This window comes from Callionymus lyra, chromosome 11 (assembly GCF_982586985.1).
Source record: "Callionymus lyra chromosome 11, fCalLyr1.hap1.1, whole genome shotgun sequence".
Taxonomy (NCBI): domain Eukaryota; kingdom Metazoa; phylum Chordata; class Actinopteri; order Syngnathiformes; family Callionymidae; genus Callionymus; species Callionymus lyra.
Window position 1 is genome coordinate 4,776,296 of NC_141828.1, and position 19,561 is coordinate 4,795,856.

The following is a 19,561-nucleotide window of genomic DNA, read 5'->3' on the forward strand; positions in this document are numbered from 1 at the left end:
GCTAAAAATAATGTTTCACAAACCAAATCACACAGAAACTGAGGGGGGGGGCGAGAGATAAGAGTGAGTTCAGGTCTTATGAAAACTCAAATGACCTGGAATTGTGGTCTGACCCTTATATATACAATATGGTGTGGATTTTTAAGGGGTCACTGTCCCCTCTCTCCTGATCTAGATACTCTCTCTCCTAAAAACCTCCACTGAGAGTTCACTTGTAAGTAAGTAAGTAATATTTATTGGCGATTTTCTAGACCAGGGTCACAAAGCACTTAAATAATCCAAACAATACTCAGTAAAGTAGTATACTCAATAAAATATATACTTAAAAGATCAAGATAACACAGAGACGAACACAGGATTCTCAGAAAATCAAGGAAAAGCCTGAACGAATAAAAGTGTCTTGAGATGTTTCTTACAGTCTGGAAGGATTTCTCTCCTCTGGTCCGGAAGTTCAGGAACCATCAGTAGATTCTGATCCACAGACCTCAGAGCCCGAGCTGGGGTGTAAGTCTGGATCAGATCACTGATGGAAGGTCTGACCATGAATAGATCTGAAAGTAAGAACCAGAATTTTAAAATGATCCTGAAAGAAACTGGCAGCCAGTGAAGAGTTTGAAGGAGAAATGTGAGTTCTTCTACTAGAGCGGCTCAGAATTCTGGTTGCAGAGTTTAGTATGAACTGCAGGCGAGAAGATCCTTCTTGTTTAGACACCAACATTTCCTTTCCTGCAGTGACCGATGCTCGTCTTCTTGTTGTTCAATTCAACATGACCCTGAAATTCATGGATGCTCGTCGTGAGAGAAAGTTATGACGTGTGTTTCAAATAAACGACGCAACATCTAAACCCATCATGAATCCTTCATAGACAACTGAAGGTCTGGAGGTTTGACTCTTCATCTGATTGGCTCTTGTTAAGGCAAAAATAATCAAATAAAAAACTAAATTAATAAACATTTTACAACAATATATACTGTATATATATATATATATATATATAAATATATACAAATATATTTGAAAATGTACTCAAAGTCTATAGACGTAGAAACACAGGAGAAAGTTACGACTAGATCTGGATCTAAAAGTGTTTATCGAGGAAAAAAACTCACCCATTGAATCCATCATGAAGAGTCGCTCACTCTTCGTCGTGAAGGAAAAGAACAAGTTGACTGTATCTATAAAGTACTTTATCACGTATTTAGGTTAGTTTAGGTAGAACTTTATTGATCCCTCAGGAGGTCTCCTTCGGGAAATTGTTTTTTTCCAATTAGACACAGCAAATACAGCAATTATTCATAATAAATCAATCAAAATAAAATAAGAACAAAGAGAAATAAAGAGAAAGAACAAGATGATACAATCTAGGTGTTAAGATAAAGAACAGATCAAAGAAAAATAACAGAGACAAAGGATACAAAGACTAACAATATTCAATAACAATAATAATGTAACAACTTACAATCAGAAACTCTAAAACATTAGTTGAAACACTGCTTAGAGTCAGTATATCGTGAATAAACAAACATGTGTTTTCCTCTGGGAGTTACCGTCATAATTTATAACAATATTACTTCCTTGTATAGACTTTCTCTTGACCTCCGTGGCAGTGTGTGTGTGCGAGTGTGTGTGTGAGTGTGCGAGTGTGTGTGTGAGTGTGCGTGTGTGTGTGTGTGCGAGTGTGTGCCTTCCAAAGAGTATTCTTTATTGTTCAGCATCCTGTCCTGCCCACACACGCACACACACACACATACACTCACACACACACACACGCACACTCACACACACACACACACGCACACACACACACACACACACACACTCACACACACACACACGCACACTCACACACACACACGCACACACACACACGCACACTCACACACACACACGCACACACACACACACGCGCACACGCACACACGCAAGCGCACACACACACAGCACACACACACGCACACACACACACACGCACACGCACACACGCAAACACACAAGCGCACACACACACAGCACACACACACACGCACACACACACACGCACACGCACACATGCAAACACACAAGCGCACACACACACACACACACACACACACACACACACACACACATTGATTGCTCAGACCTGAGGATGTTTGTCATCAGATAAGATTCAATAGATTATTAGGTTATTATTATTAGTTAACAATGTCTAGAAAAAGTCACTTTCAAACAGTTTTGTCTTGATTTGTTTCATTAAACTCACAATCATTCCCTTATTTAATAATTTTTTCACTTTTCACGTCTCTTTCCATCGTTCGTATTGAGCTCCAAACATTCTCTTTTCCCAGTTTTCTTCCCTCCATTATTTCTTGATCATTTTTTCCTGTTTTGTAATTTCATGACTAGGATATTGTTTGGTGACGAACTAATCTGTCATCAATCAGACGTTCCTCACGGAATCGAATTTCAGAACCAAAGATGAACCCGACCGTTAATAATTTCCTTCCTATTTATCATGTTTTTTCCTTTCTTTTTTTCCCTCTAGACTCCTCACTTCTTTTCTTCCTTCGCTGGTGTTTTTCATTCTCCTTTATGTCATCTTTTCCTTCTTTATCCTCGTTTTCTGTCCTTTTTTTTGTTCAAGACTTTTTTTCTCCTGCTTTCTAATTCATTTAAATTCATGTATTATTTTCCTTTATTTGACTTTGATTTTTTTTAGTTGAATTCACTCCTTCACTCATCATGGCACAAATGGTGCCACTGGTAGGATGGCTCACTTTAAAAGGCCGTAATCATATAGAAAAAAAAAGTAAAAATGTTAAACTTCTGAAAAATATTTCATACTTTCTTGGACGCATATCTATTTTTTGGTCCTTTCTTTTATTTACACGTTTATTTTTCTTTGTCTGTTCAGGACGTTTGTCTTCCGTCTTCCATCCTAATTTTTGTTTCCTTTTTTTTTCCTTTCACTCCTTCTCTGTGTTCGGGAAATAAAAGACACCGTCTTTAGCGCAAAAACATTTTCCCATGGATAAAAATAAAAGTGCGATGATTGACGAGAGCATCCGTGTGTGTGTTAGTGTGTGTGTTAGTGTGTGTGTTAGTGTGTGTGTTAGTGTGTGTGTTAGTGTGTGTGTTAGTGTGTGTCAGTCAAGTGTTTACAGTAGATCTTCTAGTTTTCCTACCAGAAGGACGGAGAGACGGGACTGTGGGAACCGAGAGGAAAGATAAACTAAGACTTGGGCACTGAGTTGGGTGGAGGGTTGTACACACACCCACACACACACACACACACACACAGACACACACAGACACACACACACACACACGCACACACACAGACACACACAAAAGTCATGCTGGTAACTCCAAACTCCCCAAAGTAATTTCTGCGTCAATGGTGGTTTCCGTGAAACTGTGGTCGCTAATCATCATCTGATATGTCGGAAGAATCTTCCAGGACGGGACAATTCAGAGACACGCTTCTTACATCACAGTGTGTGATCGGTTTATGAATGAACACAGATCAGTGGATTAATAGAATGCATTGAATCCTGTCGCTCACCTCGCCGTGGCCCAGACGCCGAGGTCGCGGTTTAAAGATGCATTATGGCGTCTTCGAGCGAATGAAGTCAGATCTCAGTGTTGTAACCAAATATCTGAAGCAGAAAAAAGTATCTTCGGAAGTTTCTTGAAGGAGTCAGTAGATCATCAAACACAGATGTTTCTTGAAGGAGTCAGTAGATCATCAAACACAGATGTTTCTTGAAGGAGTCAGTAGATCATCAAACACAGATGTTTCTTGAAGGAGTCAGTAGATCATCAAACACAGATGTTTCTTGAAGGAGTCGGTAGATCATCAAACACAGATGTTTCTTGAAGGAGTCAGTAGATCATCAAACACAGATGTTTCTTGAAGGAGTCAGTAGATCATCAAACACAGATGTTTCTTGAAGGAGTCAGTAGATCATCAAACACAGATGTTTCTTGAAGGAGTCAGTAGATCATCAAACACAGATGTTTCTTGAAGGAGTCAGTAGATCATCAAACACAGATGTTTCTTGAAGGAGTCAGTAGATCATCAAACACACATGTTTCTTGAAGGAGTCGGTAGATCATCAAACACAGATGTTTCTTGAAGGAGTCAGTAGATCATCAAACACAGATGTTTGTTGAAGGAGTCAGTAGATCATCAAACACAGATGTTTCTTGAAGGAGTCGGTAGATCATCAAACACAGATGTTTCTTGAAGGAGTCAGTAGATCATCAAACACAGATGTTTCTTGAAGGAGTCAGTAGATCATCAAACACAGATGTTTCTTGAAGGAGTCAGTAGATCATCAAACACAGATGTTTCTTGAAGGAGTCAGTAGATCATCAAACACAGATGTTTCTTGAAGGAGTCAGTAGATCATCAAACACAGATGTTTCTTGAAGGAGTCGGTAGATCATCAAACACAGATGTTTCTTGAAGGAGTCAGTAGATCATCAAACACAGATGGTTCTTGAAGGAGTCAGTAGATCATCAAACACAGATGTTTCTTGAAGGAGTCAGTAGATCATCAAACACAGATGTTTCTTGAAGGAGTCAGTAGATCATCAAACACAGATGTTTCTTGAAGGAGTCAGTAGATCATCAAACACAGATGTTTCTTGAAGGAGTCAGTAGATCATCAAACACACATGTTTCTTGAAGGAGTCGGTAGATCATCAAACACAGATGTTTCTTGAAGGAGTCAGTAGATCATCAAACACAGATGTTTGTTGAAGGAGTCAGTAGATCATCAAACACAGATGTTTCTTGAAGGAGTCGGTAGATCATCAAACACAGATGTTTCTTGAAGGAGTCAGTAGATCATCAAACACAGATGTTTCTTGAAGGAGTCAGTAGATCATCAAACACAGATGTTTCTTGAAGGAGTCAGTAGATCATCAAACACAGATGTTTCTTGAAGGAGTCAGTAGATCATCAAACACAGATGTTTCTTGAAGGAGTCAGTAGATCATCAAACACACATGTTTCTTGAAGGAGTCAGTAGATCATCAAACATAGATGTTTCTTGAAGGAGTCAGTAGATCATCAAACACAGATGTTTCTTGAAGGAGTCAGTAGATCATCAAACACAGATGTTTCTTGAAGGAGTCAGTAGATCATCAAACACAGATGTTTCTTGAAGGAGTCAGTAGATCATCAAACACAGATGGTTCTTGAAGGAGTCAGTAGATCATCAAACACAGATGTTTCTTGAAGGAGTCAGTAGATCATCAAACACAGATGTTTCTTGAAGGAGTCAGTAGATCATCAAACACAGATGTTTCTTGAAGGAGTCAGTAGATCATCAAACACAGATGTTCGGAAGTTCAGGAACCATCAGTAGATTCTGATCCACAGACCTCAGAGCCCGAGCTGGGGTGTAAGTCTGGATCAGATCACTGATGGAAGGTCTGACCATGAATAGATCTGAAAGTAAGAACCAGAATTTTAAAATGATCCTGAAAGAAACTGGCAGCCAGTGAAGAGTTTGAAGGAGAAATGTGAGTTCTTCTACTAGAGCGGCTCAGAATTTTCGCCGCAGAGTTTTGTATAAACTACAGGCGAGAAGATCCTTCTTGTTTAGACAAAGGTTAAAAAAGATTAATGCTGACTCTGTATATTGAAAGCTTGGTAGAAAGAAACTTTGTGGACTCCAAAAGGACCAACTTTACCTTCTTTTCATCCTCAGTTGACCTTCTAACCTTCTAACCACCTGACCAGTCGAGTGTGTGAGTCCAGAGATGGCGGACTGGAGTCTACTGGGGAACTTCCTGGAGGAGGTTCAAGAACATTCCACCTCCATCGGCAAGGTAGCGCTTCGGTCACGGCTCACGCAGAAGCTTGAAGATTACTATACACCCTCACACAGATGCGTTCCTGCCCGCAGGTGTGGCTGACCATCCTGTTCATCTTCAGGATCCTGGTCCTGGGCACGGCAGCCGAGTCGTCGTGGGGTGACGAGCAGGAGGATTTCAACTGTGACACGGAGCAGCCCGGCTGTGAGAACGTCTGCTACGATCGAGCGTTCCCCATCGCTCACATACGATACTGGGTACGACTGCCTCTCCTGTCTGAACTTACATCGTCTGTTGTTTCTTTGTGTCGACTCGTCGTTCTGTTCAGAAACATCCATGCGCTTCTTTGTTCTAGTCCAGTTTTAGTCGATCCAAACCTGGACATTTTCAAATGAAAACTGATGATATTTTAGTCTAGTTCAGTAAAGTAACCAACATTTTCTCAAAGCAAAACCCATTTTACAATAAGTGTTTGTCAAACCCAGTAAGACGAGGGGTTTACAAAATGTTTAGAAACCAGAAATTTGGATATTTTTTATTTAAAGGTAATTTTATATCAATTAAGTCCATGTTTGTTCTGCTTCATCTGCACGACCTGACAATTCATTTTGATTGATCATCAGGTTTACTTGGATCGTTAGTCTCTGTAGGATCGTTGACATCCATGTCTTTTGCTGCTTCAGACTATTTTTGTATTAAATTAATCAAAGTTCCAGGTCAGAGTTGTTTTCTATCTTCTGCTATCACAAGATTACAATATTTTTACTTATTTATATAAGACGTTTGTCCCAGCGTTCCACTTCCATCAGTCGTTTCTTCCAAAAAAATAAAAAACTGATCAGAAAATGAATTACTGTTAATATGCTATTTAAAAAAACAATCCTCAAAAATGGAAGGATTGATACTAAGGCTGTGTTCCAATTCTCATCTTAGCCCTCGATCTCAGCCCTACACCTCTGTTGCTGGCGTGCCTGTGGCATTTCCCAATTCTCCACTGGATGAAGGGGGAGGGTTAAGACAAAGGGTCTGCTAGCGCTCGAAAACGAGGGAGGTCAGAGGCACACTTGAAACAGAGGGGTATGATGCATTTACCAAAAATGGTGATTTGAACATTGGGGAAGCAAGTGAGCAACAAAGACCATAAATGTGGTCGGGCTGTCCCAATTAACCCTTGACACTCCTTTTTAAGGAAAGGGCTAAGGGGTAGGCGAAGGGGTAGGGTGAAGGGGTAGGTGAAGGGGTAGGCCTAAGATGGAGAATTGGAACTATAAATATGTTGCTTTTTGTCTAGAATTGACATACTCATGTAAGCTGAAGGATCACCTGAACAATGAATCAAGTCTCATCCTCCTTATATTCCGTGGTTCAATCCCCAGGTTCTCCAGATCGTGTTCGTGTCGACGCCCAGTCTGATCTACATGGGTCACGCCATGCACACGGTCCGACGGGAGGAGAAGAGGAGGAGCCGGGAGGAGGAGGAGGAGGGCGGCGGAAGAGAAGATGACCCGGGAGGAGGAGGAGGAGGAGGAGGAGGCGAGGTGGAGAAGACGTCAGGAGAAAGGGAGGAGAAGAGGGAAGGGATGGCGTCGGGTCAAGTGCGTCTGAAGGGGGCGCTGCTGCAGACCTATGTGCTGAGCATCCTCATCAGGAGCGTCATGGAGGTTTGTTTGATGACATCATGTTGCATCAGTGAATTAACATTTGTATTCGATTAGAAGGAAATACATGTATTTAATGGTGAAATGTGTTCGTGCAGGTGGTCTTTCTCTGTCTGCAGTACTTCATGTACGGAATCTTCTTGCATCCTCTCTACGTCTGTAAGGTCAGAACTGACTTTATTTCTCGATCGTTCTCACGTCAGAGAGTGAATATTATCAACAACATTATTATTGTGTCTCAGGCGTGGCCGTGTCCTCACCCGGTCAACTGTTACGTCTCCAGACCCACTGAGAAGAACGTCTTCATCGTCTTCATGCTGGCCGTGTCTGCAGTCTCTCTGCTCCTCAGCGTCCTGGAGCTGCAGCACCTGGGCTGGAGACACTGCTGCAGGTACAGGAATACATCTATAGTACATACAAAAACATGTACTGTCTTCAAATGTACTATGAGTATACTCATTTCAGACTAAAACTGAAGCACTATACTCTTGACATCTGTTAACAAAAATAAGTATATTTAATTTTAGTATTGGTAAACTTATGTTATAGTAAAAATAGAGAATAGTGTACTATTAGTATTCTTCCGTAAACTGAACTATAGACTCAGAGTACATACCTAGTTCACTGGTTATAGACGAGTATACTCAACAGTATATTCCTGTAAACTTATAATGTTCTTATTAGGTCTGAAGAAGTATCAAATTAGTTTACTCTCAGTTGTACTTCAAGCACATATTCTTCGCTAGTACACTTATACACGTATACTTAAGTATAGTTAATTGAATTCAAGTATAGCTAAGTATACTTAATTGACTTGAAGTAAACTTAAGTATACTTACTTGAATTCAAGTATACTTAAGTATACTTAATTCAATTCAAGTATACTTAAGCATACTTGAATTGAAGTAAACTTAAGTATACTTACTTGAATTGAAGTATACTTAAGTATATTTAATTGAATTGAAGTATACTTAAGTATACTTAATTAAATTCAAGTATACTTAAGTATACTTGAATTGAAGTATACTTAAGCATACTTGAATTGAAGTATACTTAAGTATACTTACTTGAATTGAAGTATACTTAAGTATACTTACTTGAATTGAAGTATACTTAAGTATACTTAACTGAATTCAAGTATACTACTTTTTGCAAAAGGAGATTAAGGCAACATTTTCAAAGCGACCTGCAATGACGGTCTTGTGTCGACTGCTCAGGTGATCCTAACAAAAATCCCCTCCTGGTTCCAGAAAATACTTCCTGAGGAAGTCCGTCTCCAAGGTCTCCACGCTGCCTCGCCAGCTGTCTCTGTCTCCTCCACCGCCGTCCACGCCTCCGCCCGACTTCAACCAGTGTGTGATGGGTCCGGCGCACTTCCTGCCGCTGCCCTTCCCCAACCACCGCCTGGCCAACCAGCAGAACTCTGAGAACATGGCCACGGAGAAGCACAAGCTGGCGAGCGCCGTGGAGGAGGAGAACCTGCTGCAGATGAGCTGCTACCCCCCGGCCTGGACCACCGCCGGCAGCGCTCCGCCGCACGAGGACGACTACCTGAGCACGGACATCAGCTGCTTCAGTCGCAGCAGGGACGTCAACTGTCTCCACGGCGGGCCGGACAGAACCTTCCCCAACGGAGGGATCTGCCAGAAGGACAAGCGCCGGTTCAGCCGAGCGAGCGGCGCCAGCAGCCGCAGGGCCGACGACCTCGCCATATGACGACCTCGCCATATGACGACCTCGCCATATGACGTCACGCCGCCATCTTGTCACGCGAGGCGACGATGGCGACGGTGCGTCTTCAGGGTCTCAGTTGACACCCCAACACGTTTGAGGACTTTCTCATACGGTTTCACTTCATGGGGACCGAAGGCGGACGAATGAACAGAACGACTTGATGGACATCATGAAGCATTATCCTGAGAAGTTTATATTCAGGTGCCGTGGAACTAAAGTAGGGTTTCTGAGAAGATCTCTTGATGTCATTTGTACACGTGTTCATCTAATCACTTGTGTTCAGAAATACTTCCTCTTGTGTCGTGTTGTTTTTGTTTCTGAGCATCGATTATGACGCAACAATCAGGTCCAACCAGGAGAGGAAGGTTTTATCTACTGCTGTAGTCGATGGATTTGACATCACGTCTAGAAACTCGTCCAATTCTTTCTGCTTAGATCTGAGATTCTTTAAACAATAAAGCGTCCACTATGTGAAGGATCTTTGGAGAACAACAACCCATCAACAGAACCTTTTTTTAAACTATGTTTTCTACTCATAGATTCCACCACAGCTCAGGTAAACATGACTCCATCAGGTTTGGACACGAGAACCAACATTCGTTCTGAACTTGACGATGACATTTTTGACATCCTCTCGTTTCAGAGTATTTTAGTTTTATTTTTTTTAACTATTTCTATTTCTCCGAACACGTCGTGAAACAGTTTCGAGGCTTCATTGGTGAGACGTCGTGATGTGTCGAGTGCACACGCGTTATTGAAAATAATCACCAGCAATATCTTCACCTGCACTGATTATACATGTATGTTGAAATAAACTTGTTTTTTGCCTTTGAAATAAATCCAATGTTATTTAATTGAAGATCGTTGATTTTGTTAAAAACAATGAGCTCGTCAACAAATCCAGTAAATACTTCATTTTAACCAACAAAACCGCTGCATTAACGAAGAAAAAGGGCTGTTGTTTCTGTTGTATCGACGAGTCTCTGTCAAGCAGACCAGACGGTACTTTCCTCGATGTAGTCTTGGGCTAATCAGGGGGAAAAACATTAAATTAAGTCGTACAAAGACATCGTTTCAGTTCGACTGTCTGCTCAGAGATCTTCGGGCGTAAACAAATCTAAAGACAAAACTGTTCAGTGTCCCTTTTAACAGAGTATACACTCGAATCATTATTCTATTTAATCACTTTAATAGAGTCAAGCATGAGGATTATAACTTAAAAAAACATGATTGTTAAACGCTTCATAAAGAAACAACTTTAGTGAGTTATTGATGGTGGTCACTGTTGTTAAAGGTCATAGTGACACGACATAAATGTAGCAGTTTTTACGGCAAGAAGGTCTTCGTTGCAGGTTTTCCTTCCTACAATTTTAAATCAGTGAATAGTTCATTTCCATCCAGATTTTCATTTTTATAAACCCGTATAACCTCTGATCCAGATTCTTTCCTAAATAGTAAGTAAGTAAGTAAGTAATTTTTATTTATATAGTGCTTTTCCAGACCAGGGTCACAAAGCTCTTAAACAATCAAAACCATACTTAATAAAATATATACTTTAAAGGTCAAGATAATACTGAGAACAACACAGGAGTTCCAGAAAATCAGGGAAAGGCCTGAACAAATAAAAATGTTTTAAGATGTTTCTTGAAGGAGTCAGTAGATCATCAAACACAGATGTTTCTTGAAGGAGTCAGTAGATCATCAAACACAGATGTTTCTTGAAGGAGTCAGTAGATCATCAAACACAGATGTTTCTTGAAGGAGTCAGTAGATCATCAAACACAGAGATGGTTCCAAAGCTTAGGAGCAACAGTCTGGAAGGATTTCTCTCCTCTGGTCCGGAAGTTCAGGAACCATCAGTAGATTCTGATCCACAGACCTCAGAGCCCGAGCTGGGGTGTAAGTCTGGATCAGATCACTGATGGAAGGTCTGACCCTGAATAGATCTGAAAGTAAGAACCAGAATTTTAAAATGATCCTGAAAGAAACTGGCAGCCAGTGAAGAGTTTGAAGGAGAAATGTGAGTTCTTCTACTAGAGCGGCTCAGAATTCTGGCTGCAGAGTTTTGTATGAACTGCAGGCGAGAAGATCCTTCTTGTTTAGACACAAAATAAACTGTTACAATAGTGTAAACGACACAAACACATGGATTATAAGATCCAGATCATGTTGTGACAACATTTTCCTAAGTTTAGAGATTTTTCTCAGTTGAAGGAAACAGTTTGTGGTCAGTTTTCTTCAGTGTTGAACAAGAGACATGTCTTTATCAAATACAACACCCAGGTTCCTCAGGCTCAGTTTGACAGACTGACCTAAGTCACCCAAGTACTGACTCAACCCTGACCTTCTTGATCGTCCTTCTCAAACTCAACTGAATGTTCCATCTTCCCGATCACAAGTGTATCACTTGTTCTTTCACTTTGTTTTCAGGGCAGAATCAACTCTCGAAGCTAAGGCAGCTGTTGATCTTGTTATAGTTGATTTATATTCGAAACCATCATCAACCCGACCTGTTGGATTTATTAAAAAGAACGACTAATAAAGGTCTAGAGAGACCTGCGTGTGATTGTACAGCAGGAGATGTTCCATCCAGCTGAGGAGCTAAAATAGAATGTTCCCACAGGGACTCTCACACTGGCATCATTCTCAGTGGGATGGATCTAAAATAGAATCTCAAAACATATCAGGAATGTTTTGGAAAAACATGAGAAGATAAAATAAATGAGAGCCTGTTTCTCACTGGCATTATTAATGACCTTTGAATACATATAAGGGTATTATAGACAATCACTTGTTTTAACTATACGTTAAAAGTCCACTAGTATTCAATCCTAACTGAGCAGGTCTGACTATTTTGGTGACACTTAAATCGATGTTTAATCCAGAGCTCGCCAGCATCGCACTGCCCCTCCCTGGTCAGTATGAGAACTGCAACTGAAAAGGATAATTCCCCTAATCTCCTGTAATACACATGACGTTATATATTTATGTTTACAGTCACACACACCAGTGATGCACAGTCATCCTTTACTGTTGTTGCTCCAGGGATGTTGAACTTTCATGCTCGTTCAAGCGAGAAGATGACGAATGTCTAGAGGGGGAGAAAAAAAGAAAGAAAAAATGGATTAGTTCCTGATAGATAAAAGAGTACAGATAACAACATTCCAAGCTTGATGTAACTATTCATTTTTCTGTTAATACATTAAGGAACTTGTGATGAATTATCATTCAAAAAAGATGACAAACTCTAACAGACAAAGAATACATCAAATGTGTCAGAGGATCTTCTAAGGATCTTCAATTCATTTCAATTTTATCAAAAGTGTCTTATCATAACAAAGTTATCTCAAGACACCTTAAAGTTGAAGTCAGAATATAGTGGAGAAAGTAAAAACAGATCAACTCAATAATGAGTAAATTGAATTTTAGGATATGCTTTTACTTTCTCCACTATAGTCTTACTTCAACTGTAAAGTGTCTTATCATAACTTTGTTATGATAAGACACTTTAAATAAAATTGAATTGAATTGAATCACATCGTGGAGTTGGCGAGGAAAAACTTCCTTTTAAAAGGCAGAAACCTGGAGCAGAACCAGACTCATTGTTGACAGCCTCCTGCTGGGAGGAAGGATGAAGGGGGAAGACAGATGGACGGAGAGAAGAGTGAGGGAGGAAACAGTGAGAGAAAAGAGGAGAGTATAGAAGAGTCCATGGAGGTGCTGGAAAGAACTCTGGATCTGATGACGTGATGGAGATCCTGGATCAGCAGCAGCTCTGGATCTGATGACGTGATGGAGATCCTGGATCAGCAGCAGCTCTGGAGGTGGAGTCCTGGAGCTCCAGGAGAGAAATGAAAAGTGCAGAAAAAGGAAGGATATACAGATCTCGGTGTCTAAAACGCATCATAAATAAATAAGATATTTGTAATAAATCGGTTGAATGTGACCAAAAGCAGGTCAATAACGCTGAGGTGGTGAATACGTTTGAAGTTCCGCGGCACACCTAGGATTGTCTCCCGCCGGCCTCCGTCCAGCAGCAGGTTTGTTGACATTCTTCTCTGGAGCAGCTGATCGTGCAGGAGTTCAGCAGGATCAGTCCCGGTCAGCTTCCCTAAACAAACCTCACGTGACTTCCCAGCACTTGTGGTGACTTTCATGGGATCCAGTGCAGCAGCATGAGCCACACATCGCTGTGGAAGCTACGTTCTAGCGGAGCTAAGCTAGCTTAGCTTCCAGCTAACCTGCACCGAGAGAGAAACAACTGAAGCATGGAGGGGATTCTGTACAAATGGACGAACTACATGACAGGTGAGGGGCTCTTGACACCGGCGTTGTCTACGAAAACCTCAGTCATTGAGTCAATGACACTTTAATGTAACTCCAAAGAATTCACCTGATTCTTATTTGTTATATTCAACAAATTCAACCCAATAATGTGATTTATCTCAGTTCAATCGTCCCTCTTATGATTTCTGCTGAATAAGATGCATTTAGATGTTGTCAGATGACTTGCATTGTTTTGATTCTTCCCAACTTTCTGAGCCAGGCTGGCAGCCCCGCTGGTTCATCTTGGACAAAGGTGTCATTTCCTACTATGACAGCGAGGACGACGTCGGCAAAGGAAGTAAAGGATCTATAAAGATGTCCGTCTGTGACATCAAAGGTGAGCGTACAAAAACAATCCTCTCTTGGACGATCTAACACGGTTTTGTTTCTAAAGTTCATCCTACAGACCCGACGCGTCTGGAGCTGATCATTCCAGGCGAGCAGCATTTTTACGTGCGAGCAGTGAACGCGGCGGAGAGACAGAGGTGGCTCGTGGCCTTGGGTTCGTCCAAAGCTGGGACACTAGACGCCCACAAACACAAAGGTACGACCTTTGTTTTGTATTAAAGAGGACGGGTATTGCAGTATATGCTGCTTCCAATCACATTGTCAAAAGTGTTGAATTATTCTTTACACACCACAGCAAGGTGTTTTTTTTAGGGATCCTGGTTTCAGGTATCGGTCGATCCAGTTGGCTGGAAAACATGTGATCCCTGGAGCGTATCTAGTCGCTGTGGATCTAAGTTTATGCTGACGACATGCACGGGTGCCTGTCAAGTAGCGACAGATGTAACAGATGCAGTGAGGATGTGTGTTTTGAGAAGTTACTCCACAAGATTCAACACTCACTTTAATAATCATCTAAAGAAGCAGCAACAGTCAAAGAATATGAGCAGTTCCTTAAAACAAGAATCTGTTCTGCTGACTATGAAGGTGTAAAAAAACCATTTAAATGCAAGTTAAGTGGTTTATTATGAACCGTCTTTGCTCCCATAAATATCTATATATAAATTAATAATGTATATTAAAGGTTGTTTTTCTTTAATAAAGGTGAATCCTCATTCTAAAAAGTGTTAATTTGGTTTTGTTTCAGGCATTAGAGAATTATTATTGTTCCTTACACAAATATGTCAATTTGTTTATACTATGTTGTTACACAGGCCTACTTACTTTTCCCGTTATAAGGTAAACAAAATTTACAATTTAATTGTATTTTCCTTATATTATCAAAATGCTGGTAAACCTTTACAAACTTTAAATTAAAAGAAACGTTGTACTTTCATATGCAGGTGTTTTTTCTTTTCTTCTTCAAAGCAGGACCAGTGTTATCTCACAGTAGATACTCAAAGGTATCAGTTCCTTAAAACGACAAGTATTCGTGCATCCCGTGTGTTTTCATTTAAAAAAAACTTTTTTTTTTTGCGTGTGCTTTCAGGTCCAGAATGTCTCAAGACGAAAATGTCTGAGCTGCGTCTCTACTGTGACCTCCTGGTCCAGCAGGTAGAAACCATCCAATCACAGAGCAGCCCAGACATCGAAGCGTCACCGACTTCAGAGGTAAACGAGTCACTAATCCTGGTTATTATTATTGTGTGCAGTGACATGTTCTGTTCTTTCTACAACTGTTCTGGTATGAACTCATGAATAGAGATGGAGGAGCGAAGACTTTATGATGGACGTGTACAAATGTACCTGTGTCAGGTGCTGACGTCATCTCTTGAGGGTGTTCAGGTCCTGGGACGCAGCTCCTATGACCATAGATACGTAGGTGGACGCCAGGGTGTTGAACTACTGGAGGAATTCAAGTGTGGAAAAGAGATTAAGAAACGTGTTCAAACTGGATGGAGTGGGTGGAGAAAAGTGTCAGGAGTAATGTGTGATCAAAGAGTATCAGCCAGAATAAAAGATCTACAAGACAGTGGTGAGACCAGCCATGATCTATGGTCTAGAGACAGAGCTGAAGATGTTGAGGTCCTCTTTGGGAGTGATGAAGATGGATAGGATCAGGAATGAATCAGTCAGAGGAACATGTTCGATGTTTTGGAGATAAGGTCAGAGAGAATGAGATGGTTCGGTCATGTGCAGAGGAGGGATCGTGAGTGTATTGGTAGAAGAATGCTGAGGTTGGAACTGCCAGGCAGGAGGTCTAGAGGAAGACCAAAGAGAAGGTTTATGGATGTAGTGGAAGAGGACATGAAGTTGGTCGGGATACAGAGAACAGCTGGAGGAGGTTGATCGGCTGTGATGTTATTTGTTTGTCGGGTTATGTTGTTTTTCTTTAACCCAGAGTGATATTGTCTACCTCTCCAGGTGTTTCTCCTCAGCGCCACCTGTGCCACCTTCATCAGGACTCTGGAGGAATGTATGACCCTCGCCAACCAAACCTTGACACCAGACCTGCGACCTCCTGAAAGAGTCAGTATATTATTGTATTCATTCTGAGGTGCTTGTTCTACACTGTTGATGATGATGAAGACACCAGAGCAAAGATTCTGTCATGTTTATGAAAATGTTTCTTTCTGTCCAGATGAAACGATCCATCAGTCACCCTGGTACCTACAGCTTCGATCGGTGAGTTCTATCCTATTAACATTGGTTTTGCTGCATCCATACAAGTTTGTTTTAATCCTCATTACTTCCGTTTTTTTAATTTTGTAAAAGTTTCTGCTCTTGTTTAACTCAAAATATTTTCTTTAATAGTATAATGTGGCTTGAACTTTTCTTTTAAATGTTACTTGAATTTCTCAGCAATTATTAAACGACGTGGACCTTTTTATTTGGCCTCATGGGGGCAGCATACGTAATTATGAACTAGTAAACTAAGGGTAACAGTGAGAACATGGTGAATGAAACTTGAGTATAAAATAATCTGTCACATAATAGTGTAGTAATTACATCTGTATTACACATGGTCAGCACACTCAACACGATGATGGTAACCCTGGATTAGGAAAGTGTTCTTTTTGTGTTTGTCCAGAGCTGTGTCTCAAATCTCAGGCTTCTCTTAGTGCACTGGTTAGTATCATCAGGATAGTGTACGTACTAACTAGTAACTAATCGTCCACAGATAGTATGTCTCAAATCAAACTCTGCTGCTACGCACTAACAGGAAATGACGCGACAGCTTCTTCTTCTACTACTATTTAACCATGATTTCAACCAGCTGTAGGAACACTAGCGACACCTGCTGGCAGCATGTTTGGTTTGGATCAAGAAATATGAGAAACGAAAAATATGACGTGAAAAACTTACATCGGTATAAAGATGAAATATTAATTATTTGAGTGGTAGTGACGTAACTTCCGTTTACAACGTCAACGTCACTAAGATGAAGTCGTTTAGTGTAGTGTATAAAGTACTACATTTCACATACTAAGAATTGAGACACACTGATGCACTAAAAATACCAAGTTTAAGTACACAAGTATGCGATTTGAGACACAGCTTTGAACTGGCATAGATGTGTTGGAGTCGGTGGTTCTTCGTCACTTCGTATGTTGTAACGAGATCAGACCTCAGTTTGAAAAAGCGCTGTTGTTTCCAGACGATCTTGGATGTGACGATGTCGTAGAATATCAACTACACACAACCAAATCTAACTTGTGTTTCTCTGGTGGTGTGGTCTTTGTGTCCCTGACTAACTTAAGGTCCGGGCAGATGAAGGAGTATCTGATCGGGGGTCAGAGGTCGACTCAGCGAAGGAGCCGGACCTGCTCGGACAGCTCGGTCTACGACTCGGAGCGTAAGTTCAACAGCAGCAGGTCCATCACGTTTAAAACTGTCTTTACGATCCAGTTTCGTTCGACTAGACCTTCCCTTGCAGACACAGCGACTCTGTTTGTTCAGGTTAAACAGATTTATCGTTTATGTTTTATTCATTTTATGACGCAGAACAAAGTTAAATGGATAAACATAAATGTAAAATAAATAAAAGAAGATTATTCTTATTAGCATATTATAATACATGTTTATATTTGATTTCTCGTAAGTTCTTGAAAACCAGTTGAACTTTTCTCTGAAGTGTTTTTCCAAACCGTCCATTAACGAGGGATCACGCGTCACCTGCGCGAACCAGAATCAACACACCTTTTATTTCCTGCCCGACGGTTGCTCACGCAGGTGTGTGTTGCAGGTGTGCTCGGCGGCCCTCACAGCGACACGTGCTCCATCCCCGAGGAGTGGGGGGGCAGCGTCCGCCCCAAGACTCCGCCCACAGACACGGACACGGACTTGTCGATCTGAAACCCAGTGAATGTCTGCATCGATCACAAGCCCTGCATCAGACATGGACAGTGTTGACCATATCCAGACTTTCTTTTTTTTTTTTAAATCTCATGCTCCGCTGCCAAACACAAGCACTTTTATTCATCGTCTAGTAATTTAAACGTGTGTGTGTGTGTGTGTGTGCATGATTGTGAAGGTGATGTGAGACAGCAGATCAGAAGCTTCACACATGATCCAGATCCCTTTGGATTTTGTAGCAAGATGATTGTATCTGGAAAGTTCCTGCTCCGAAGGTGTGAATATGAAGTGTGAGTATCTTGATCTGTTCTTTCAGCCTCGTCTTCTTTAACGTCTGACATCAGAGAACCTTCTGCTCCGACTGTATCACCTGATATTTCTTATCACTCCTATGTTGCTGTTTTTTTTTAAAAAAAAGCTCAAACTAAATCCTTCAAGACAATGTCTCCGTTGATCGGCTTTTTCCTCGGGTTTCAGAAAATCAAGTCTAAACACAAAGACTCGTCAATTTTAAGGATAGAACATGAAGTCAGACAATAATCCCTGGTATTATTGTAAACTCTCGGCTACATGCGCCTGGAAACCTGTCCTGAAATAAACCCGTAAGACGTTGGGATGTCCAGCCTGAGGGTCGACTCCTCTAAACTCCCTGTTGAATGTCAGTCAAACAGATTATAAATCTATAGGCTAACTTGTTAATCTTTTAGGACTGATGTGTTGAAACGGCAACAGCAAAGTGTCGCGTTACACTCTTTGATGGCAATGTCTTGGGGATTTACTTTGTGTCGATATTTTTCAAAATCTTCTGTTTTTCATGTCAACTCTTCGGAGTTCTCCGAGGGTCGCGTCGCAACAGCTTAGAGTAGACACGACTTAAACCGAAAAGTGACTCAAACTGCAGCAGACTTGTCTAAACTGCCTTTTATCAGCTCCTTTATTTATGTGTGAATGGATCGCGGGTCAGTCCGAACTTCTTGAAGGATAAGACTGGAGTATAAAGAAAGTTTATCGAAGGTCACTCGACCTCAGCAGTTTCAGTCCGAAAGACACCCTCTTGCTCTGAACAGGGGTCTTGGTAGTCCATAGAATTTGGTCTCGCTATCCAGGTTAGACTTCTGTGATCAGTGTGTGCAGGTCAGAGGTGACGGTGGCAGTATTAATATTGTTATTAATATTATTATTATCCATTTCCAAAGACCATAGTTCTCAGTCGGAAAAGGGGTTTAATGCTCACTTTGGGTCTCGAACCTGTAGCCCGTAGATACGGCGCAGCCTTCTCTTTGATAACTTTTAGAAATGCCATGGATCCCGTCTTTGTCCGAACATTCATGTTTGATCGTGAAGTCGGGACAGATTTATTTAAAAAGATGTAAAAGGTATCACAGGCAGCTAAATTGTATTGACACTGTCGCGTTGACAAGATCGTTGTCCGACTTGTGTTACGCCACAGTTGTGTATTTGGTGTTAGGATCACAGGTCTAACCACAGAAGGAGAGTCTGAACGTCGTGTTGAACCGAAGCAGACGACGCGGATGAAGTTGATTTACTTTGCATGAGTTGAAGAAGCTGCACATGAACATCCTTTGAACGCTGGTCTCAGCATCTCACGCTGCATCACCGTCTTTTGCCAAACACCGTCCAGTGCTGAAGTGAATTCACATGAAGCCATACTCGTCACACCCTTATTTACATTGTATATATGTTTATAAAACACCAGAATGGCATTTTCTGAACTTGCTACAACATTCAAATGTGTCGTGAAGAGAGTGTTCAATAAAAATATATTGTTAAA

The 19,561-nt window shown here is 41.0% G+C and overlaps 2 protein-coding genes across 2 annotated transcripts; both read left to right on the forward strand.

The window, feature by feature from the left end:
* Nucleotides 1-5,694: 5,694 nt before the first annotated feature.
* On the forward strand, nucleotides 5,695-10,040 carry LOC148068991 (gap junction alpha-5 protein-like). The gene is made up of 6 exons (XM_087801955.1): nucleotides 5,695-5,824; nucleotides 5,902-6,066; nucleotides 7,186-7,470; nucleotides 7,566-7,631; nucleotides 7,710-7,858; nucleotides 8,718-10,040. Exons 1-6 carry the CDS (start codon nucleotides 5,756-5,758, stop codon nucleotides 9,181-9,183), a joined length of 1,200 nt encoding a protein of 399 aa, XP_087658081.1. The 5' UTR covers nucleotides 5,695-5,755; the 3' UTR covers nucleotides 9,184-10,040.
* Nucleotides 10,041-13,174: 3,134 nt separating this feature from the next.
* plekha3 (pleckstrin homology domain containing, family A (phosphoinositide binding specific) member 3) lies at nucleotides 13,175-19,561 on the forward strand. Its single transcript, XM_087803145.1, has 8 exons — nucleotides 13,175-13,509; nucleotides 13,748-13,864; nucleotides 13,922-14,071; nucleotides 14,963-15,084; nucleotides 15,838-15,942; nucleotides 16,055-16,098; nucleotides 17,175-17,269; nucleotides 17,660-19,561. Exons 1-8 carry the CDS (start codon nucleotides 13,470-13,472, stop codon nucleotides 17,767-17,769), a joined length of 783 nt encoding a protein of 260 aa, XP_087659271.1. The 5' UTR covers nucleotides 13,175-13,469; the 3' UTR covers nucleotides 17,770-19,561.

Excerpts from the sequence above, each read along its gene's own strand:
- LOC148068991 (XM_087801955.1), top strand. The coding sequence starts at position 5,756 with ATGGCGGACTGGAGTCTACTGGGGAACTTCCTGGAGGAGGTTCAAGAA. Across the intron at positions 5,825-5,901 it reads ATTCCACCTCCATCGGCAAG|GTGTGGCTGACCATCCTGTT; the intron begins GTAGCGCTTCGG and ends TCCTGCCCGCAG. Across the intron at positions 7,632-7,709 it reads ATCCTCTCTACGTCTGTAAG|GCGTGGCCGTGTCCTCACCC; the intron begins GTCAGAACTGAC and ends ATTGTGTCTCAG.
- plekha3 (XM_087803145.1), top strand. The coding sequence starts at position 13,470 with ATGGAGGGGATTCTGTACAAATGGACGAACTACATGACAG. Across the intron at positions 13,865-13,921 it reads GTCCGTCTGTGACATCAAAG|TTCATCCTACAGACCCGACG; the intron begins GTGAGCGTACAA and ends TTGTTTCTAAAG. Across the intron at positions 15,943-16,054 it reads ACCTGCGACCTCCTGAAAGA|ATGAAACGATCCATCAGTCA; the intron begins GTCAGTATATTA and ends CTTTCTGTCCAG.